The sequence below is a fragment of the Calidris pugnax genome, unplaced genomic scaffold (assembly GCF_001431845.1).
Source record: "Calidris pugnax isolate Ruff unplaced genomic scaffold, ASM143184v1 scaffold188, whole genome shotgun sequence".
In the NCBI taxonomy this organism is placed as follows: domain Eukaryota; kingdom Metazoa; phylum Chordata; class Aves; order Charadriiformes; family Scolopacidae; genus Calidris; species Calidris pugnax.
In genome coordinates this window covers 14,742,798-14,764,876 of record NW_015091257.1, presented here as the reverse complement: position 1 = coordinate 14,764,876, position 22,079 = coordinate 14,742,798, and the positions used below count along the sequence as shown (strand labels likewise).

The 22,079-nt window shown below is 38.9% G+C and overlaps 1 protein-coding gene across 3 annotated transcripts in view; it reads left to right on the top strand.

Moving 5' to 3' along the window:
• Positions 1-22,079, top strand: part of SH3KBP1 (SH3-domain kinase binding protein 1) — a 233,840-nt gene that overhangs the window by 62,562 nt on the left and 149,199 nt on the right. For all 3 annotated transcript variants that reach the window (XM_014960425.1, XM_014960423.1, XM_014960424.1), the window contains exon 3: positions 21,819-21,942. In XM_014960425.1, the coding sequence (XP_014815911.1) occupies positions 21,819-21,942 (124 nt within the window). The remainder of the gene's footprint in view (positions 1-21,818; positions 21,943-22,079) is intronic.

The following is a 22,079-nucleotide window of genomic DNA, read 5'->3' as shown; positions in this document are numbered from 1 at the left end:
TGGGTGGGTTGGGGTTTTTTGGGGTTTTTTTTGGGGGGGGTGATTTTTTTAAAAGTATTTGTCAGATGGATGAGTGATGTCAGGATTATGAAGCAAAAGCAGTGAGGTGTCACCTGTCGTGCGTCAAAGATTATTCAAAGTAGAGTAATTGATGGGGTGAAGGAACAGCAGAAAAATCCTGAAATATATCTTGAGAACTGCTTGAAAGGATGGGCCATAGCCTTGGTATTGTCTACGCTTATTTTGGAAGGGTTCTGGAAACTCTATATAGTTAAGCTATAGGTGATTGTCCATGTGATTGTGAGGTGATTGTCCTCTTCTACCCACATTATAATTTTTTCCTTTCTCTGTAACTAATTAACTCTATAGATGTTTCTATACATGGTGGTATTTACAGCCTGCAGAGTTAAAACTCAGTTAGTAACCATGGCAGCTAACAATGATCCCGGGTGTCTGGCAGCCTTTCACCAATTCAGCACATTTTTTAAAATGTGGGATTGGGTTCCTGGGTCTGTGTTAGCAGTTTAATTGTCCCCACAGCTCCATTTCTAGTGCAGTAGGACAGCTTAGAGTGCATTTCCTAGTGGATTTGGATTCTCTTTTTTTTTTTTTTCTTTTCTGTGTGGAGTTTGAACCCCTTCATATCTAGTAATAAAAGTTAAAAAATCACACCCAAAAACTGCTGAGTGGACAAAGGCTATCCAAAACTTGTTGCACGGCTCCCTTAGAGTCTCCCTTAGACTGCTACATGTATGCATAAAGAACTTTGGCATGATGGAATAAGAAATTACTCAGCAGATTTTGAAGGAAGTTTAAACATGTCTGTCCTGGTTTATGGTTTACTTTTAATCTGTTGTGTTGCTTAAGCAGCTGGAGAAGGCAACAGCTATTAAATCTAAATGCAAAATACCTGGTTAAAAATACATTATTTTTTCCCCCTTTCTTATGCCAAAGTTGCTTTCTATGTATAATAGATGGGATTGTATCGCTTCCATTTAGCACAGTGATTTTAGCTCTCACTTCTTTCAAGCTCATTTTGAAAAGCAGAGAGTTGCCCTGGCTTTTAAATGGCAGTGGCAAAAGGACTGAAAATACTCAGATAACAACCATATTTTTGCATAAGGCTTATGTCAGCAAGGTAGTGTGAAACGACTGCCAATGCCACAGACTTGGTCTTTTGTAGGTAACCAAAGAAAGTCCAGGTTACTTGCTTCAGATCAGTACATGTAGGTGGCAAGTACAGTCACCCCTGTGTGGAAACAGAGGTAACACTTCAAATGAGGGAGCTGCTGTCGTGGTGGTCTCGCTTGTACAGTGCCTTGTTTTCAGTGCTCAGCAGTAATGGATAGTTGAGAAGAACGGGCAACGCTCTTCTGAATCAACCTGCCACTGTGGTGTGTTTCTTGTTACGTCTCGAAATGGGAGTGTAAAACTGCCTTTAAACAATTTTTTTTTGTTTTATATATGATACTTTATAACCTGCCAGTTCTCAGCTTGATGCTTTGAATATTGAAGAATTGCTTTGAATATCCACTTCCAGTGCCCATCTTGCTCTTTGTTATAAACTGTAATTGCATTGGTTGAGTAGATACATGTCATCTCTTCCATTTTTGTGTATGAAAATTGGGTTATGATTTAATCTCACTGACTCCTTGCTTGATCTCTTTTGTGCAGGCAAAATTTTTGTGAAATTTTACAAAAAGATAGTCTAAGCTCTTTTGCCGTTCTCAAATTGCCTGTTTCCTTTGTTAAATTAGGTCTTCCAGATAAAATGACTGCCACTTGTAATTTAAATGTGATTGAGGAGGTGGATTTGTTGACCGCTGAATTACATTTAGTTTTATTACCTTGAGAAACTGTAGGACAAACCAAAATTATAGTGATGGTTGGTTGTTACAACCGCTTGGTTTGCCTGACTTCTGTTAGGACAAGTTTTGTACTTAGCAGCCTAATCTATGAATTGACTTGATTTTCAAGGGAGAGAGGGAAGGAGTTTCCCTTTCCATAGCCAGGTCTTTGATTGGAGCTGATGCACAACTTGCTGGATTGTTAATCCCTGTTTCTAAGTGTCAAATTTGTTAATCCTTACTTCTTTTCCCTTCTTTACTCCTCTTAGGTGTTTTCTGTTACAGGAATAGTGAGTTTCAATGACAAACTCTTTTGCTTATTCATCTCAAGGGCCACATATAATTAGGTGAAACTTGTTAGCAGGACCATTTCCAGCATGCCTGCTATTGTAGCTTTGTATTTCATTCCCTTTCATCAGCACAGCCTCTTATTGGGGTAATGAATACCTACTGGCTGGAAAGGGGCTATTATAAGGGTGTTTACAGGACCCTGCTGCAGTCTAAGGAAATTCAGAAAGGCTGGTTTGCAGCCTGTCCCAGCCACCAGCCTCTTTGGCAGCTTTCTTGCATAGCTGTGAATTTGCAGAAGAGTACCTGAACACACTGGGGAAAAAACTGAGTGGGCTCCATTGGATATGAGGCAGATACTACCTTGTACAAATGTTCTGGTGTTTGGAAGCTTTCTTCCCAATCTGCTAGACTTAAATCTCAGACATTTTGTTAGGTTTTTATCTAATTCAGCATATGTATTTCCTTTTAAAAACAAACAGGTTGTTTTTTATTTTCCTACCAGGTGGCCTCTATAGTTTCAGAGAGTGAAAGGCAGAGTGCTGTGTGGGATGACAAAATACAGTTATGTTGAGGGTTTTTTTTTTTACCTGCACTGCTTGTTGCTAAGTTTTCTTTTCCCGCTCATTTCTCTTCATTCCTACGCCCTACCCCACACTCATTTTTAGGATTCCTCTGCTTTTTTGCATCTTAACCAAAACCTTCCAGGCTTTGATGGCTGTCCAGTTCACCTAGCAGAGCTGATTTCACTCTTTTAGGTCATCTGTCACTAAAAGGAGAGTTGCACAATGGGCTTTTCTTCTGCCCCCAAGCAAATGGAATGGGCAAAAAATAAAGTTTGGTTAGGTGCGTACAGGAGCTGGACCTAATATCTTTGAGCTCTTAATTTCAAGCTGCTCATTAAAATGATCATCAGCTTGATGTGGATATATTGTGAATAAAACCTTCATCTTCGAATCTGATTCTCAGTTTTGGAGGCTTATTTCTTTGTTGACAGTCTGTACAAAATGCTAATAGTAAAAAAAGGTCTCATGGTGGTTCTTGTGCTTGCCTTCCTGAGGTTCAGTGTTTCAGCATGGTACACATCCAGCATAAAAAGTTATAAAGATAACGACTTGATATTACACTAGTGAACATAACGGCATCAGGCAAAAGTGATATGTGGCTCTTGGGTTTTGTTTTGTTGTTTTCTCTGACATCTGAGTGGTGCAACTCTGAGTTTACTTCCTTTGAATAACAGAAAGACAGGTCTTATATGCTTTTTCTGCTATGAAAGTCCTTACAAATAGATAAAGCTAACTTGCAAAGCTAACTATGTAAAGTAACAGGATGAGAAGTACCAAGCAGTTTTTCTTGCTGCTGTTAAACCCTGTTGTATCATTGCTCTTTGCCCAGCGAATAGAAGCCTCCTCAACTCCTTCAGCCAGACACTGCCTGCTGTTACTGCCTGGTTGGTGTTACAGGTGATGCTTGTTGCTGCTTTTGCTTCAGGCTGTGTCACACAAGTATAGAATTGAGTTCAACATGTTAAAATCTAAATAACTACTTCCATGTTTTGTAGCATTGAAACGAGATAGATTTTTCAAGAGGATGTGAGAAAATCTGGGCAACTTTCACAAATTTCATGACTCAGCTAGATTTCTCAGCTTTGTCTTACAATCCGTTTGGAGAGAGTTTCTGTGGGTTGCTTTTAGATGATGTTCATTTTCTAATGTATCCAACAGATACCCATTCAAGCAATGGCTGAGGAACAGGATTGAAATAATCAGGGTTCTTTGTTTAAATAATTGAATTAAAACAGCCCTTTAATGGGGAAAGATTACATTTCTGAAATAAAGCTTACAAAATGAAATGGAATGCAAATGAGTGTTAATTTACTACTGTTACCTTTTACATTCTCAAAAGGATTTTGCACATACTATGGCAGTTTAGATTTTTTGTTATTGAATACACTGACAGTTATGCAATTTTTATATTCATTTATACAAAATAATTTCCAAAGACACTATTCACTTTAGAACAGTGGACTCTGGAAAATATTTTGGATCAAAATAGTCTTCGGGACATTTTTACTTGTGGACGTCTCATGTTGTTAAAATAGGAAAAGTAGTTTAAGACAGTGTGATGTGAGAAGATTGGAGGTAAAATTTAGCTATGGTCTCCAGAGGATACTTTAAAAATTGCTGATGTTTGGAAATGACATGTGTGTCATATGCATGTGTATCAATTAAGAACACAAGACAAATATAGTTATGGCCATTCTTGTGATTTAATAGAATTTTTTTGCTTGTTTTAAAGATGTGCTATAAATCTTGAGGAGTTGGTAAAAGTATGTGACCAAAAATTCTTAATGAAAGCAGGTTTAGCAATGTTCTTATAAAACCTACTCAAAAAGTGTAATTTGTGGCCAACTGTCACAAATTTTGAGTGAATGAAAGTAAACATGCAAGGACAGAGTTAGAATTTTGTGAAAAAGGAATAGCTTTTCCAGTTTTTTATGCGCTTTAGAAATCTGGGTAGATATTTTGATGTGTTGCTGATTTACCAGGAAACCTGAGTAACTAAATGAAAGTGTCTTACTTTCTGGCCTTAGAAGCATCTTTGTATAGAAAATGGTTTTTGAAATTTAAATTCTGAGCAGGAAGAACTTCAGAGATAATCAAGACAAAGGGGTAGATATATAGGAGTTCCTTGAGAATTGCATATATATACCTTGTAAATAGATTTGCATAAAAAGAAAATCAGAAGTACGAGAGGGAATTTCATGTCATTGAAAAAGAAACTGCTTTATTTTTCATCACTGATCAGTGATATTGTGATACTGAAGACAGTGTTACAATGTACAGAAGAACCAGAGAGAAGAACAAAATACTGTGCCATGTGATAACGAGGGAGAACCGGAAATACTGTTTTTGATCAGCCTTGTCTTCTGCATTTGTTTTCCAAATGGCAAATGATTTTCCATGAATTTATCAGTGATGATAATGTTAAGGGGTATTTGGTGTTTAAGGATTTGTGTAACTGTGTAAGTAAATGGAGACCAGAGGATTCCTTTTGTCTTGTCTGTGTATTTAATAAATATTTAAGAATTCAGGAAACATGGAATTGACCAGTACTTGGCCAGTACAGCCCTTATTATATTTGTTTCCTTTTTACTTTTTTATGGCTTCTTCCAGTTATTGTACATTTATTTGAGTGGGTCTGGCCACAATGAATGTGAGATAAAGCTTATCTAGTTGAGGAAGTGAGTGATTTTCTTTTTTAAAGCATATTAAGTAATAATGATAAATATGATTTTTAAGGATTTAATGTGCTTTAGAATTGTTTGTTTAGGAGCTTCTTGTAGCTGGTAGAATTGCAGGCCTTAGCAGATTGACTAGTAATTACCAAACTTGTTTGCTGGTATGAGTTATTTCCCTCCACCCTTTATAGATAAAGGTCCTTACCCCCACACTTTAGCTGTTCAATGGGCACATGTGACTCTTGTCACTGTTCACACCCTGTTCCGTACTCAAGAAAAAATGAAGTCCAAGCAAACAAACTCTTTCATCATGTTCCAGAGTCTGTACCAACTTAAATTTGGTGATAGCAAAAATGTTAGATAACGAAATAAGTATTGAAAATGCCTAGGTCTGAAAATACCCATAAACACTTACAAATTCAATGAAGTAGTCATTGAATGTGCAAAACCTATGTGGTAGAGGAACAGAAGACGTGTGAAAAGTGGCCAGCGGCAAAATGTAGGAACAGCCAATTGTCTTTAAAGGACTGAAGGCTAAATGTAGGTATTCATACAGGAACGTATGCGTTTCATCTCCTTAAATGGGTGCTAGCTACAGCATGCCTAAGTTTGTTTTCATCACTAGCAGGTGTACTGATCTACTGAGATATTGCCCACCTTTCACATCTTTACATTTACCATCACTTATAGGGTAGTTAATGTCGCCTTTGCACCCGAGCACTTTCATGTTGTATGGTACAGTGCAGACACATCCAAACTACTGTGTGTAGCACCAGCTTATGACTGCCTGTCCACCTCCTCAGCTCTGTCTGGGGTTTCCTTTCAGCTGTGGACTTAAAGCTGCTTGCCAGACTCTTGGATCTAATGGTTGCTGCTTGCTTGCTTGCTTGCTCTGCATTCATGCTCCTCTTTCTCTAGCAGAACATCCCCAACAGGCCTTATTTCTTCCCGGTCTTTTGTTGGGATTGAAAGGGTTTGCTTCTCCTTTTATGCTTTTCAGTATAGTATGAAGCATATTTATTCATATTTCCTTTTCAGAGATCTCTGTACCAAGTCCACCACTCCCATAAATTCTGGGAAGTGTCCATCACAGGCCTTACCTGGAGTGGTTAATGACTTTCTTGAAGTAGTCTGTTAGTTGATTTGTGATTAAAAGTATGCTTTTAACAAAGTAGAGCACACCTATGGGTTGGGGTTTTTTTTGTGTGTATGTGTGTGTGTGTGTGTGTGTGTGTGTGTGTTCGGGTATTTTTAGCTACTACTGTGCAGGTTCTTCTAGATAACTTTTCTATTTTTCAGTATTTCACCTATCTAGCCTGAATCACAGAGGGAAAGGAGCAGTGCATTTACAGTGTAAGAAGTTCTGACAGGTTTTGGGGCTTGTTTTTCCTGAGAAATGGGCTTTTACATACAGATTTCTAAAACCACAACATGTTCAGTTTCTTTTACTGATGATATTCTTCCAGGACCCTCTTCTCTAAATGAGATCTTTTTTCTTCTCTTTTTAGTTTCTCATGTAAGAAGAATTGGAACCATACAACTCAAAGTTATGAGTATTATACTGAATATGAATTGCAGTTTGAAGTGGCTATTACAGCAGATGTAGCATAAATATTTGCTCCTTCCTAATTTTTTTCTAATCATGTAAGTTTTAGTAGGCCATCAAATTTAAGTCGGTTTTGTGTGTGTGTGTGTTTCAAATGCTTGAATGTTCAACACATTTTAATACAGCCTATAGAGAGTATTTACATACAAGTATGTAGTAGCTGCCCATTATCTCCAGATACAGTGGAGGACAGTGAGGGAGGCGGTTTCAGGGCATGTAATGACTACACCTTCAAATACCAGTGATTCTATACTTTCATTAATCTTTATATAGTGTGACTGGGTGATTTTTGCTATTGCTTGTCAATAGCCAGCCACTTTCTCCTCATTAATTTTTACTCAAAAGACTGAACATTACTAGATTTTATGTTGTTTCCAAGGAGCAGAGGAAGTTATCCTCTCTTAAAATGCCTAAAAATTTTACTGCATGACATTGCCCTTTAAAATCAGTACCTGTGTGTAAAGTATACTTCTTGACTTAGAGTAAACATGTCAAGAAGAGCTCCCAATGAAAACAAAGGAACCAAGTGGTTTCTGCTCTGATATGTTAATATTATAAAGGTAAAAATGGTTAAGAAAACCCCTACACCTGAGCTTGAAGCTGTTTGTGGTGAAAGAGTTTAAATTTAAATACATCTGGGATATCCTGAAATTTCTAGAAACTGTAAGAGTAGCTGGGAGAAGGAGTGTTGTTTTTCGCTTTTTCAATAAGAAATATTAGTCCAGGGACAGGATGGATAGAGAATCCTCTTGTGAATTGCCTGGAAGAAAACTACTCAGCATTGCCTGAAACTTCCTAAGTTCAATCTTTTACACAAACAGAAGGATACTCCCTTCTGCTAAATGAGATTCCTCCCTATTTTTTTCAAAAGATGTTTGTATTTATATTAATAATCCAATGATTTTTCTGGTGGCTAAATTTTCTCTGGTTTGTGTTTTGCATACATGAACATTTATCTTTTAGAACAGAAAGCTACTTTCCGGGGAAGTTGCTGTTGGGGAACAAAAGCTAAATCATGTATTGTTATTTTTCCTGTCTTCCTGGGAGTTGTGTAAGTCAACATTTTGCAGAATTTCAAGGCATAGTTCTGCCTACATATAGTTGAAGACATAGTAGTTTTATGGCTAAGGTTACACTATGGTCTTTACTTGAAATGTAGGTGAGGCCTTTTCGACACATAGGAATAACACTCAGTGACTTCCCTCACCCTACAGCACCCACAGACCAGGAGTGTATCAGCTGTTCTAAAATGAATTGTTCTTTTCTTGATAAGTTGGTCAGCAAAACGGCCAATTGAAAAGAATTGCTAATGCTTAGATGAACAGATAGGTCTTCCTTCCTTCTTATGTGTTAAATTTTTTAGATGAAAAAGTACTTAATGGCAATTTCCATAGGAGTTCGTGACTGCTGAGGTCTTGTTTCTGCTTGCTAAGTCAGTCTACATCATCATTCACTGATGCACAACAAGGTGAGCAGATTCAGAGGAGTCAGTCCTGGATTTCCAATATCTCTTTATATATGGCCAAAGTACGCCATTTCTTCATCCTTGATGACTCCTATGCAGTGGCTGGCTGCTTGCTTGCTTTTAACTCTCATCTTCAAACTTCTGTTTCCCCTCAGCAAAACTATATAATCAGTACTTTTATTTCACCTCTGTCTTATTTATAAAGCCAGAGTTTTAATAGCAGTGAGCCTCATGCATACTGGTACCACATGTCACATTGGGAAACACCATAAAATGGCTGTTTCTGCTTGGAAGGAGCCTTATCCAAACAAAGATCATACTTTCTCATGCAACTCGTATCTGTAAACAGGAATCCTGCTGAGTGTGCTAGGCAGATACAGATCAGTTTTTCTCATGTGGACTTGACCATAATATGTCCTCTACAGGTTTTTTTTGTTAATTTTAATACAAGTCAATGAGTCTGTGTGGCTCTGATATCCGTGAAAGTTTGTTTAAAGTTTCATGCTGGCTGAATAAACACTAGGTTGAGAAACTGCAAGGGTAGTTTCAGTATGATGCATTACTTCAAAGGTAACATGCCAATCTCTTTTGCAAGCATTGAGTAATTATGGGATTGAGTAATTTGAGGTGAGGATCGTGATCACCGAATCTTCTCCCATCTGAGATGCTAGTCTGCGCCTCCTACAAATACCAATGGCATATCAAACTCTCCCAGGCAGTTGTGGCACTCATCACGCCCTTTCTAGTCTTGAGTAACGCTCTTCACTGTTCTGGATCAGTGTTGAGCATGATTATTTCTACTGTTTGCATTCTTTATACCTCTTGGATAAGCCCAAAATGTAGAAGGTTATTCTGCTTGAATAAATTGGCCCATCCATCTCCTTTTCACAGCTGTAAAATAACAGATAGAACATATGAAGGACCTAGAGGTCTTAGCACTAAAAGTTTAGTTCACAGACCTCCACTCTACTAAGAAAAAGTAGTCTGAAGTGTAGAGGACACCCGCTGCATTTCTCCATGTCAACTAGGGAATTTTTGAGACCTGTTGTTTAAGGTTTGGGTGAGTTTTCCCAGCTCTTAAGACTTTATGAATAGGGCTATCTTTTCTAAATATCAAGTCTTTAGGATTAAGTCTAATACTTCCGAAGAAACATGTGACCTACTTTTTGTAAAGGGATTTCCATGGTTCCAGGACATCTTTTAATGGAGATTATTAAAAATCTTGCTCTGAATCTTTTCTGTTTCATATATATTTCTTTAATATTTTTTTTTTCTAAAAGTGGACCTCTTTGATTTTTGCTGTAAACTTTTGCATACCAGACATGCTGGAAAGAGAACCACCACTGGAGATGAGCATGTCAGCAGCAGGCTGGAGCTCAAAAGGCCGTGCTAGACAAAAAGGAATCCAGAAGGTGTATGGTCCCATTCCAAACTGGCATTATTAGCCTGTGCCTTCTGTAATATTTCCAGGAAGCAAGGTCAGATTAAAAAGGAAAATAATTAAATAAATTTTGTTTGACAGCTGCAAGGGTTATAAGACTTGAGGAACGTGGCTGTCAGAAGTGCTGAGGAACTGCCTCTGCCATCAGTTCCCTCATGAAATTGTTGGTGCTTAGCACCAGGAAAACTGGAATCGTAATACCTTTTCTTGTAAAGATGTGGCAGGTGGATGCCACCAATATTTATGAAGAGACCTCTAGCCCTAAACTGTCAGACTGCAGAAGGAAGAGTGTTAAATTCTAATCTCTGATTTACAAGTCTGGCAATGCATACTATTCACATGGTGTGTGATTTGAATAATGATATGAATAATGAATACTCCTGATCTCATTAACCCTGATTTAATCCAGGATCTTATTTCATTAATGCCTGCTAGCTTTCATACAACTGCTTACGCAAACAAACAAAACCCTATAAATCCCATAACACTGTAACTATCCTTCCAGATAAATATTTTAATGAGCCCTTTTCTCTTCTTTAAAAAAGCCTTGGCTTGTCTGAGGAGACTCTTTTAAAACACCAATGCACCTTCAGGAATCTCAGTTTTAGTTTTACATGCAGTGGAATTACACGCTTGCCCTGTCTGTGTAGGTACAGTGGACTTCTCTGCATAACTTTTATAGCTGTATGCATAATTCTTCATTCTGTAATATAGAATTCTGTAATATAGAATTATGTGATTAAAGACTTCTATAGGAATTTGTGTAATTTTTCCTGACTTGCTAATTGGAAAGAAAATTGGCGGTTTTGGACCATCATCAGGGTTTGAAGTATGGTTGAAATGAAAATTTTGAAATTTTGTGCAGCTGTACTTTTTGTATTTTGTATGATTTGGGTAGCAAACTTTTGTATGATTTGGGTAGCATAGTGACTTTTGTTCAGGTTTTATGGGGTTTTTTGTTTTGTTTCTTTTTTTGCTGTGCAGCATATCATTTAGAGAACATAAAACATTCATAAAAAATATAGACATGGAGTGAGTCGGTTAATGTTCTCATTAGAAAATCCTGCTATTAAGGATCATCTGGTGTGTGACACAATTCTGCATAAAGGATTTATGCTACTTAGTCTCTGAACCTGTCTGTGTCACAGAGATAGTGTATCTGGTTATCTCTGACACATTACAATTTGTGATAATGTCTCTTATTGCTTTTTTCTAAGAACGTATATTGGTCTTTTTCTGTATTGGTCATCTGCTTCAGGTTGTATGGTTGTGTGAAGGAACAAAGATATAACCCTGGAAATTCATGGATTCAGGTATTTTCTTGTGTATTTTACCGACTTTATGTGATACATACAGGGCTTTCTATACTGACAGCAGAAATATTTCTACTACATGAAATATCCATTTATCACCCTCTAAAACTGTGGTCTGTTACAGCAGACCTTTTTCGTAAGCCCAGGTGCCTGTGGGGGAAAGCTATTAACATGCTAAATTCTGGCGTATCCCATGCTGCTCAAAAAAATGAGGAATGACATTGCATTTTCCAGCAAAGTAATAATGCTTCTAATAGTTGGATGAAAATGGAACCTTTGTGAAAAGAAACTTAATTCTATTAAAAAGTTAAATTGCTTGAATAATTTCATTCTGCTGGAGCTGGACTGAGGAGAAGCTGGCTGAGAAGCACCTTTTGTGTGTCCCTGCAGTACCTCACCACAGTACTTTCAGGTGCAGGGAACATGCGTGTGTTTCTAAGCACCTGCACAGATCTGTGTGTCCGTGTGTTGAGACCATTGGGCAGCTGAAGCACATACAGACTGTACGGTGCTGTTGCCAAACAAGGGTGAAAGGCAGGAGATCCAACTGATGAAAGCCTAGCTGGCCATGAGAGAGGAGGAGGAGGGCGCCAGTTCAAGTGTCTGGTTGCTGAACATCTTCCCCATGGCACTCCCTGCTGCAGCAGTGCCTCATGCCCCAAACCTCACTGCTCACATACATTGCTAAATATTTAAAGCAGAAAAAATTCTCAGCCCCATATAAAAGCTGGGGAGGAGCGTGTGATGCAGGGGTTCACTGGTGGGTGCTAGCAGTCAACTTAATGGCAGTTTGAAATAAGGAGGTCACTTCCAGTTCTGCTATTTACGAAACCTGGTGCACCTGTACAGTTTCTTCTTTGTCTTGTGATTCTCTGTAAGGTTGCAGAAATGCAAAGCCCTTGTCGTCTCTGCCACTTGTCCACTTTAATTTTTAGAGTCTTTGGGTCACCATCTCCCAAGTGCCTCGCACATGGGTGGTGGGACTGTGTGCCCCTGTTCTGGTGACAGGTGACATGTTCTTTTTTCCTCACCTCTTTAATAAATTTATAACAAGCTTCTGCTATTGTACTTCTCACCTGCCTGGGGATCCTGCACATGAAGATCTGCACATAAAGAACTTGCTGTCTTTCAAAGGCTTTCTCAAAGGTGTCTTGCCACAGCACTTACCAAATGCTGATAAGTGTTTATGCACCTGGCCCGTGCTGATCACTTCTGCTTCTTCGTGCTTCCTGCCATCTGCTCTTTCTGTTAATCAGTTATACTTTTCCTTACACCTAGATTATATCAGCTCAGAGAGAGGTACTGTCATTTTTTTTCTGCCATCATGGTGTGGGGTCCATTGGTGCTGTTGGAGTACCTGCTAGAGAGGAGATCAGGAACAGAGCACCAGGACTGGACCACTATCTCCTCTTCAGCACATCACTGTTGGGATCAGGATGAATTGAGTGGCTTGGAATGGCATCCAGCAGCCAGCATAGCACCTTTTTCCTATTTGCCTTTTTTTATTGCTCTAATTATGATTTTCAGCCTTGGTCCATTAGTGCGTTAAGATGTAATTAATTGCTTGTCCTGGTGGTAGCAAAGCTAATCACATCTCCAAAACCCAAACCGCAATGAGCAGAGATGTATTCTTTTTTCCTCAGGACTGTCTCTGAGACTACTGGTGTTGCCTATTTGGTACGCGTTTTTTAAAACATGCTCCCCACTTTTCTTACTGATGTGTTCCTCACAGTTTCTCATAGTCTCTTATTTTTCTTTCCTCTTTCTTTTAGTCTTTTCTTTTCTTTTTTTTTGGTAATTAAAAAAAAAAACAAACAACAACAAGAACCCTAAGCAGCATAGGTGAATATGAGCTGTCTCCTTTTGAACGGGAGAACCAAGTCTAGGGCTAAGGGCATGGAACAAGGAGATTTTCTTGACCTGAATGGACACAGGAAAACACACTCCTGTTTATATAAACACAGAGCTGAAAGATTACATCGGACTTAACGAATCTGAGAGTTTTGTTAATTTTATTATAAAACATGCTCTTAGCTTTCTAAAAGCAAAGGCTTTCTACACAGGCAAGAGTTCATATCCTATCCAGAAGGCCTTTTATTATCAGAAGGATGTACAAAAGACGTAACAAAGCTGAATCAAAAAAGGAAGAAGGCGGAGATTCTGTAAAAGAGGAGCTTCATTTTGCTGTAGCATACTGGGTGTTGGTGTGTAGGAGAGGAATTCAGGTGTGGCCAAGTGTGGCCTCATTAGAGCTGTAGTAGGGAGAGCATCATAGCACAAGTATCTCACGCTGGGGTAAACAGGGAATGTTCAGACATGGATATCACAGAGAAGTTACGAGCAGTTTAAGCAGGAGCTGGTTGCACTGTGCCTCCAGGGAAACACTGTTTTTGCAGTTAATGTAAAATACGCTGGATGTAGCAGTTAATTTTCTTTCATAAAAGCTGTTGCTTTGTCATTTTGTAGTAATTTTGTTTGTTGCAAGTGGTTTGCACTGCATCCAAACTATTAATTTTTTTATGTTGATGTTTTCATGGGACCCAATATATTGTCCCAAATGTTTAAGGTATTGCTTCTATATTACGAAAAGTTTATAAATAAAATTTAATGATAAAATTAATATTTAAATGCTTCAAGAACAATGCATGTGACAGATGGGCTGTTGAACACTTTACCTAAGGCTGTGTAATGAATTTTTGATTGTGCAGGCTAGGTTCTAGATGTGTGTGATAAATAGCTGAGCAGCATCTTGACAGGAAGCTTTGCAGCATTCATACAGCCTTCCATCTGAGAAGCAAGGGCAGCACCGTGGATTTACCCAAGCAGCCATGCAAGCAGTGCTTCTGACTATGTGGATGGCATTGAAAAGTTTATTTCCACTGGGAGAGAGCAAACTGGGAGAGGGATTGCATCTTTTTATATAACATGAAAAAAAAAAAGAAAAAAGGAGGGTAAGGTACATCAGAGCCTTCATCCGTAGGGTGCTTTGTTCTGCGTACTGCTACTGTTACTGCTGGAATAGATACACTGTTCAGCATGTAAAGCCCGGTGAACAAATAATGCTTTTCTCTATCAAGCCGTAAATCAGATAGAAGTCATGTGAGCCACAAAATAGACTTGATTTTGACGGCTAGATACAGAAACCAAAGAACTCTTTGTGAGACGCTTAGAGGCTGTGGTTTAGAAATAACCCCAGAACTAGGCAGTACAAGCACAAACCAAGAGGCTCATGAACTGTAAACCTATTTATTTTTTTTTTTTCATAGATTACATCATGTGCCTGACGGGCAGCTGGGAACATGTTTCCCATGAACTTGGGTTTAGATGGTAGTGAAAGAGGAGAGAGGATGTGGAATCCTGCTGTAGTGAAACAAGACCATAACTTTTGTCATGAACTCAGACGATGTGTGCAATAGCAGTATGGGATCAGCAGCTGTTAGAAGCTGGAGGTCGCTGCTGGGGAAGTGCAGTCTCCAAGCTGTGCTTCCCGCTCTACTTGCTGACAGAGCCACTGATAAGTGTCTCCCGTCATGACTAGCTAATGGAAAGATCTCAGTCTCAGTTGTGGTGCTTGAAGGTCCCACGTTCTGCCCCTGTGTCTTGGAGCTGGTGGTTGCCCTAGAAAAGAGAAGCCAAAGACTAGTGCATCTCAAGTGATGCAAAAGCCAGGAAAATAAAAGCTAGGTGTTTTCTGTATTGTCTCTGAAACATTGTGATTTTGCTTTTTATGGAGTTAAAGTCTAGTGCTATGAAGGCAGACTGAATTTTAGTGCTGCTGCCATCTTTGTGCTTGAAAATAATTTTCACATTTGATGCTAGTTCAGTTGCTGGGAAGCATTGTTCCGGTGTTACTGCCGGATGCATTGTTTATTTCATAGTAGAACACTACTACTACTACTGTCCTGACAATATCAGAGTTGCATTTGTATCTAAGTAAATTTATAATTATTCAATGACTATTAACTAGTTTTAGTGAAAATGTCACAGGAAATGACTCAGGAGGACTAAATATTGCATTGATGTACTCTGCAGCAGAGTTATATTTTGCGGTTCTAATATAAATGAGTAATTGAATTCATATATTGTTTGAAGTCGCAGACATTTTTTGCAGGAAATGATGGTGGCAGTTGTCTCTTGAAATGTAAAATATGTTTTTTGAGAAAAGAGATTAAAGGAAAAGCATTCTGTATCTCAGAGGGGTCAAAGCGCTCCTGACATTTCCATTGTCATCTTTTGATAATTCAAATGTGTTGCATGATTTCTCCCGGGCTGCATATGATTCTGGTTCTTATTCCTGCTCCCGTATTTGGTCCTCATTATTTCTCAGCTTTTAACTCCTTCAGTACACGTGTCTTTTTTCCAAAAAGCTTTGATTTTTATTAAATCTCTTGCTTCCAAAATGTAAGAACTATTTTTCCCTTTGGATATGGAAGACTTAGATAAATCACCTTGTTGTCTGAAAGTGATTTTTCTCATAATTTTTCATGGCTCCCAACAACTACGAGGAGTGAAGCATTGGCTGGAGCATTTCATACCTGCAGTAGCACACAATAGCATTTCATTGCATTCACAGTCATGGAAAGGGTTGCAGCAGTTTCGTCAAATATTTTCTGCTGAGTTTCCTGTAAAGGTCAGAACTGCTAGAGTAAAAAGAATCTTGAAACTTTCATGTAGTGAAAATGACAGAAGTTCTTGTACTTTCCTTTAGACTTGATAACAGATACTAACTGTAACTTTTGTGGCTGACCTAATTCAAGCACTTGCTATAAATTAAAGGAAGCTTTTTGATGGATGAGCAGAAACTTCAGCATGTAGACACACAGATAGAACAGAATTTTTCCTTGAAAGGTAATGAATGATGAAATTCTGAAAACAAAACTAGGTCTTGCGAACAATATTACAAAAAATGGCAGGTGGACCAAAACCATTTATTTTTGAAAACCAGTAACCACTCTTTTTGTCTCTCTCCAGCTTGACAATGCATGTGTCATGTCAATGAGTAATAGTTTTAGACTTAAAAAAGAGGAAAGATACTAAATTTCTAGATTTTATAGGTTGAAATAGCCATTTAATAGTGTACAGATACCCTTGAATATGTTGTATTTTGCTATGCAATGGAGTTTCCTCACACAATATAATTTGTTGTTAATATTTTGTCACATTGTAAAGCTCACAAGCTTATGGAAAATTTTCTGTGGCTCATACTGATGTAGGTTTGGATGAGAGAAGATCCAATTAAAAACAGCTCAAGTATTGACTAGGATTTTGTGTTTCTTTGGAGAAGCCATATTTCAAAGTTTGCTGGAAGACAATAATCTTTTTGTGGTGATTTGGCTATTTGCATTTATGCAGTATGGTTGAAGCCCAGTTACAGAAAAAATTAATATTTTTTTTAGAAAGTAAAAGGGTGTACAAAGTGTAAGGGCCCTCAGAGTACTCTATAATACATTTAGGTTCCTAAAATATCTTTGACATTGTACTATTTCATGAAATCAGGCTTCAAGTTTATTTTTAAAGTTCACAGTGACTTTTTTGTAGAATTTCTCAGATCCAGGGTGCTTCTTCCCTGTAAGAACTGCTTATCATATTGGAATCCCTCTAAAACCCACATACATAGGAGGTGGAAGCTGTCTTAAAATTTGTGGTGTTGAGGGCCTGGGTTAGATTTAGTGATTGAGATGTGACATCATTTACTTAAGGGCTGGGTTCCCAGGGCATAGCTCCTTGAAAATGATCTGCTAATAACCTGCAATTATCCTTGTGTGGATAGGAAAAAATGCAGCATGAAAATGAAATTTATACTGGACACTGTCCCAAAACCAAATATCAAATAGTACCAAAGATGAGTTTTAGAGATATTTTTGAAGCTGTCAGCTGTGTGAAAGCTTACCTCTTTGCAGGTAAGGTGTGTGAGCGAGACAGCTGCTCATTCTACAGAAACGTCTCAGTACCAGAGAAATGGGCAAGATGTTAGTGGTGGGGTGAAGAGCCAAGCAGTGCACTCAGGATCCCTTTGAGCCCCTTCTCCTGAAGGTCCATGGGGGGTTGCAAAGGGCATATGTCTTGTGAACTTTGTTCTGGAAAGGACTCTCTAGGTCATTGATTCTGGTCTGAGTAGTGTCACCACAGGGATTCCTAGCAAAATTGCTCACACTGTGTCCTTTTGAGGAGACTCAGCATGCCACAGATGTCCCACAGTACCTGTCCAGCCCTCCTTGTCTGACTGAAGGGCAAACTTGCCCACAGCGAGTGGTGGTTGTATCTAATCAGGGTGTAAGTATATTTGCTGTAGCTGAAATACCACCAGAAAACAGTGCAAGAATCCTAGTCAGGAGGTACTTGCTGGGCAGAAAGCTTATTCTAAGTTTATTATTTTCCACTACTTTAGAGCAGTATAACAACGTCTCTTACCTTTCTTGTTTCTCCTCTCTTTTCGTACACAAGCTCCTTCTTCAAGAAACAGTAGTCTCTGAGATTGTAACTGGATTATTAGTTTCTATTAATTCTCTGTTAGTATTTAAATTTAGCTGTTCTTGAACTACCCACGCAGACTGGGGACTTCCTAACTCTCACCGGTCCTAAGTGAAAGTTTACTTTCTACTTATTCATGTATGTGGAATTTCTTCTTTGAAAGAAGTCATATCTACAAACGTCAACTTGAAACCAGAAGCAGAAATGGATTTTGTAATACACTGGGGAAAGGTCCCCAAAACCACCTTTGGTACACATGGTGTAACCATGTGCCTACTCTTTCCTCACATGGTAGGGTTCTGCTCCATCTGCAAATCTAGAATGTGAGGGGGCTGTGTAGAGAGATTTCTATAACCATTACTGATGGAGCACCAAGCTTTTAGTGCCGTTATAGTTGCATCATTTAACAAATGATCCTAAGATCCCCCAGGATGCACTGTATAGCAGAGAAGACAGCACAGAGACAGAAAGAAAATATTAGCGAGAGGGTGGAGGACAGAGGATGTAATATCGGCACTAATGGTTGCCACAGGCTGCAGCAGTGAGGCTGCTTAAGGTGTGGGCTTTTGTTTGGTTTGGTTTTATGGTTTTAAGTCTTGTGCTCTAGACTAAGACCAGGAATTGAAAACGTGTGCAAGTGGCGCATTCTCTACTGCAGAATGTGTCCTGAGCCACTTAAATATGGACTTCCCGCAGGGTATTGCTAAGTATGTTTCTGATAAGATTTTGGCTTAGTAGGACTGGTTTGGCCTTTGCTTGGTTTATATAACTATTTAGAGAACTCTCCCCTTTTCCTTTCGATTCTCTCCTGTGATTTCATGCTGCTGGAGTTGATCACGTGTTCTGTTACTGTGGGCAGAAGCTATGAAAAATTATGACCCTTCTTGTGAGCATCAAATGAAACAGTGATGAAAAGTAGCCCAAACCAGTACCAGAAAGATAGAAAAAAAGCAATCCTTAGACAATGTTGGTGGCTGCAAGGTGCTGTACCTTCTATATGTCTTTATTCTGTGAATAATGAATGAGAAAGGAAATGTAAGAGTTCCCACCCTATAAGCAAATGCCAATGTTTGGGAATGGGCTTGTTGTATTCCTGTTGATTTTTTCAGGAGCTGAACAAGGCTACCCCAAAAAAGCAGCAGCAGCAGCAAAAGCACTAGAGTCTTTCATCTGCAGACTTGAGGGTGCAGCCTTACTTTCTCTTATAGCAGGCAATTTTCTCTGTCACTTTCAAAGTTGCTGACAGACTTCATAAAAAAAAAACCATCTTACTAATGTTTCAAAATTTGTGAGTTGAGGATTTAATTACATTCTGACATAAAGAATGGAAAATAACATACTAATGACACACAGGAAACAAGTTCTGGCAAGATGAGGTCTTCTGTACACTGTTGTGGTTCTGTTCACATGACAGTACTGTTTGACTCACAAATTCTGTTTAAACTGTAGAGAATTTTCTAATATTCCATGACTTTGTCACCTAGCTGCAAAATAAATGTAAAGCTTCAATACAACAAGCTTTGGGTAGACTCATTTATTATATATTTTAACTTTTAAGGCTGTGAAAAAAAGCTCCTGCGATAATGTATGTATTAGTCTAGTCCATTTTTTTTTAGGAAGTGATATAACATTTTCTTATAAATGCATGCAGTGGTCTTAAATTATCCTGTGGTTCCCTATTACACAAGAAATGTGTGCAATATTTCTCCTTCTAACAGGAGCAGCATCTGTCACACAGATCCATTCACCTTTCCTACATGTATTCATTCACGTTTTTTATTTCAGTTACGATAGTTACTATGATGAGTTGGGTTTTAGATAATATTTTACCTGTGTGATAGCACAAGATAAAGGATTCATTGTACCCTTGGTGGGCAGGATTTCATAAAACTTTTATCTCTGCTAATGGAACTCTGATACACTAAATGCCTTGTGCAGATACAGAGGACTGTATTAATGTTGTGTAGCTAATAGTTCAGCTTTAAAGGTTAAAAAAAACAAATTAAGGCTTAAAGAGCATTTTACAGAGAGCGACTTGGAAAGTCTTGTTTTGGTTGATGCTGTTGATGCTGTTGATGCTGATAACAGCTTCAGAAACCTAAATAGAAATTTACTTTCTATAGTTTAGTGCTCTGATGTCTGATATGCTGGAAACCTAAATACGATCTACAGTATTTCCTGTGTATGTGCTGTGGGATGGTGGAGGTTACTACTGCACTGGGATGTGGAAGAGGGTAGTGAATGTATGAGAGTTGAAAAAAGAGAGGAGGTGGAGGTTTTTTACTAGAGGGAAGGGTTTATCTGAAACCATCACCTGTCCCCAATGCCTGCTCAATGTAGAAGATCTCATCAGATTTGCAGATGACACCAAATTGGGGGGGAGGGGAGGTGTTGGATGGAGAGAGCAGTTGACATGCCCAAAGTCAGGGCTGCAGTTCAGAAGGACCCAGACTAGTCCACCCCCCATTGCAGGGACATCTTCAACTGATCAGGTTGAAATCCAGCAAGGTCAAATGCCAGTTCCTGTCCCTGGGAAGGAGGAATTGCTGGCATACATACAGGCTGGGGCCTGATGGGTTTGGGAGCAGCTATGCTGATTAAGGACCAGGTGGAACGGGCTGAACAGTACGGTTGTGTACATCAGACACAGCCAACAGTGTCCTGGGCTGCATTAACAGCTTGCACATTGAGAGAACCAATAATCCTCCTTTATCTGGCACTCATTAGTCCACATGCAGAATACAGCATCCCATTTTGAGCTCACCAGTAAAAGAAAGACATTGATAAACTAGAGAAAGTTCTGTGGCTGTGATAGCTGGAGCACGTGCCCTGTAAGGAGATGCTGAGGGAGGTGGGCTTGTTCATCCTGGAGAAGAGACAAGTTCTGGGGGGACCTTCCAATACACACAAGGAGGTTATCCAGAAGACAGAGCCAGGCCCTTCACAGTGGGCCTGGTGGGGAGGACAGGAGAGAGGAGATTGGACTTGGAAAGAAAGTTTCAGGCTGGGTATAAGGAAAATTTTTGTCACTGTAAAGGACAGTGAAGCCATGGAGCAATTGCTCATGAAGTTGTGCAGTCTTTGTCCTTAGAGGTTTCCAAGACCCAACTAGGCAAAGACTTGAACTGATCCTTTCCCAGAGGTGGCTCTGCTCTGAGCCAGAGATCAGAGTAGAGACCTGTTGAGATCCCATCCAGTCCAAGTGGCTTTGTGATTCTGACTTAGAGCAAAGCTTGGAGCCAAAACTTAACTTATTTTTCCCTTATTTTTTTGGTACATGATTATAAACAATTTCTTCAGCCTCTTTAGTGCGTGTCTATAAAGTGGAGGTAACACTACTTGTCTACCTCAGTGGTATTCCAAGATAAGAGGTATGAAAGGCTATGCTATTTTGGATGCTTGGCAAAGTAGGTATAGACAACTAAGCAGGTAGGTCTTTAAAGTCTTCCTAAGAAGCTGATAGAGAGGCATTGTGCATCTTATCAAGCACTAACTGTGAAGTCTTGGGAAGCTGTTTTCTGTGGGTTTGCTTTCATGAAACCCCACCATATATTTTTCTTTTGTGTGCTGCCAAAGACGTTGATCACCTTAAAAGGTAAGTCAGCTGCGAAATATGTTAGTGTTAGCAACAGCTCTTGACAGCAGGCTCTCTATATGCTTCTGCCAATTATGGTAACATTTGTCATATTTTCCTAGTTAATATTTTTCTTCCTGCTATGGTTGTTGTTTCTGTGGGCTTCTCAACAGAGGGGAAGCAGCCTTAGCTGCCTTTACATGAGGAGCACTGAACCCGGTTCTGTCCTGTGCGGCAAGTCTTTTTTTCCCCCCCGCCCATCTTTCAGCTTTAGTGATCTTTAGTAAGGGATTTGCAAAGCTGTCCTTCAGTTTTCACACATAAATAAGGAATTGACCTCCTTTAGAAAGAAAAACAGAAAAGTATTGGTAGGAAGAGTTACTGAAAATTACTTTCATTTTGTGGCATTTCAACTTATAAAGAGTCTTTGAGATAGCATTAGAATAGGCAGGGGTGTATACATAGCAGTTTAAAGAAATCTTAGGAGCTGGAGATTTAGAATATTGTGTAATATGATTTTTTAACTGTTTCTTCTTTTTCTTCTCCCTCTCCACCCGCCTTTTCTTCTGCAGGAAATAAAGAAGGACATGAAGAAAGAAAACACTGCCACCAAACCACCAGAGAAGCCTATAAATGAAGTTTCCAATGGAAGCCCTTTACTGTTGTCTGAGACAATTATTAGAACCAACAAAAAAGGTAAAGTACATGGCAACTTAAATGCAGATTAAATTCAGACCTTTAAAAGAACAAAATGTAAACCTTCCTTGTTTCTAGAAATAAGGCTAGAGTCTATTTAACTGTAAGGCATAGTAGGAATAATACAAAAAAAATAA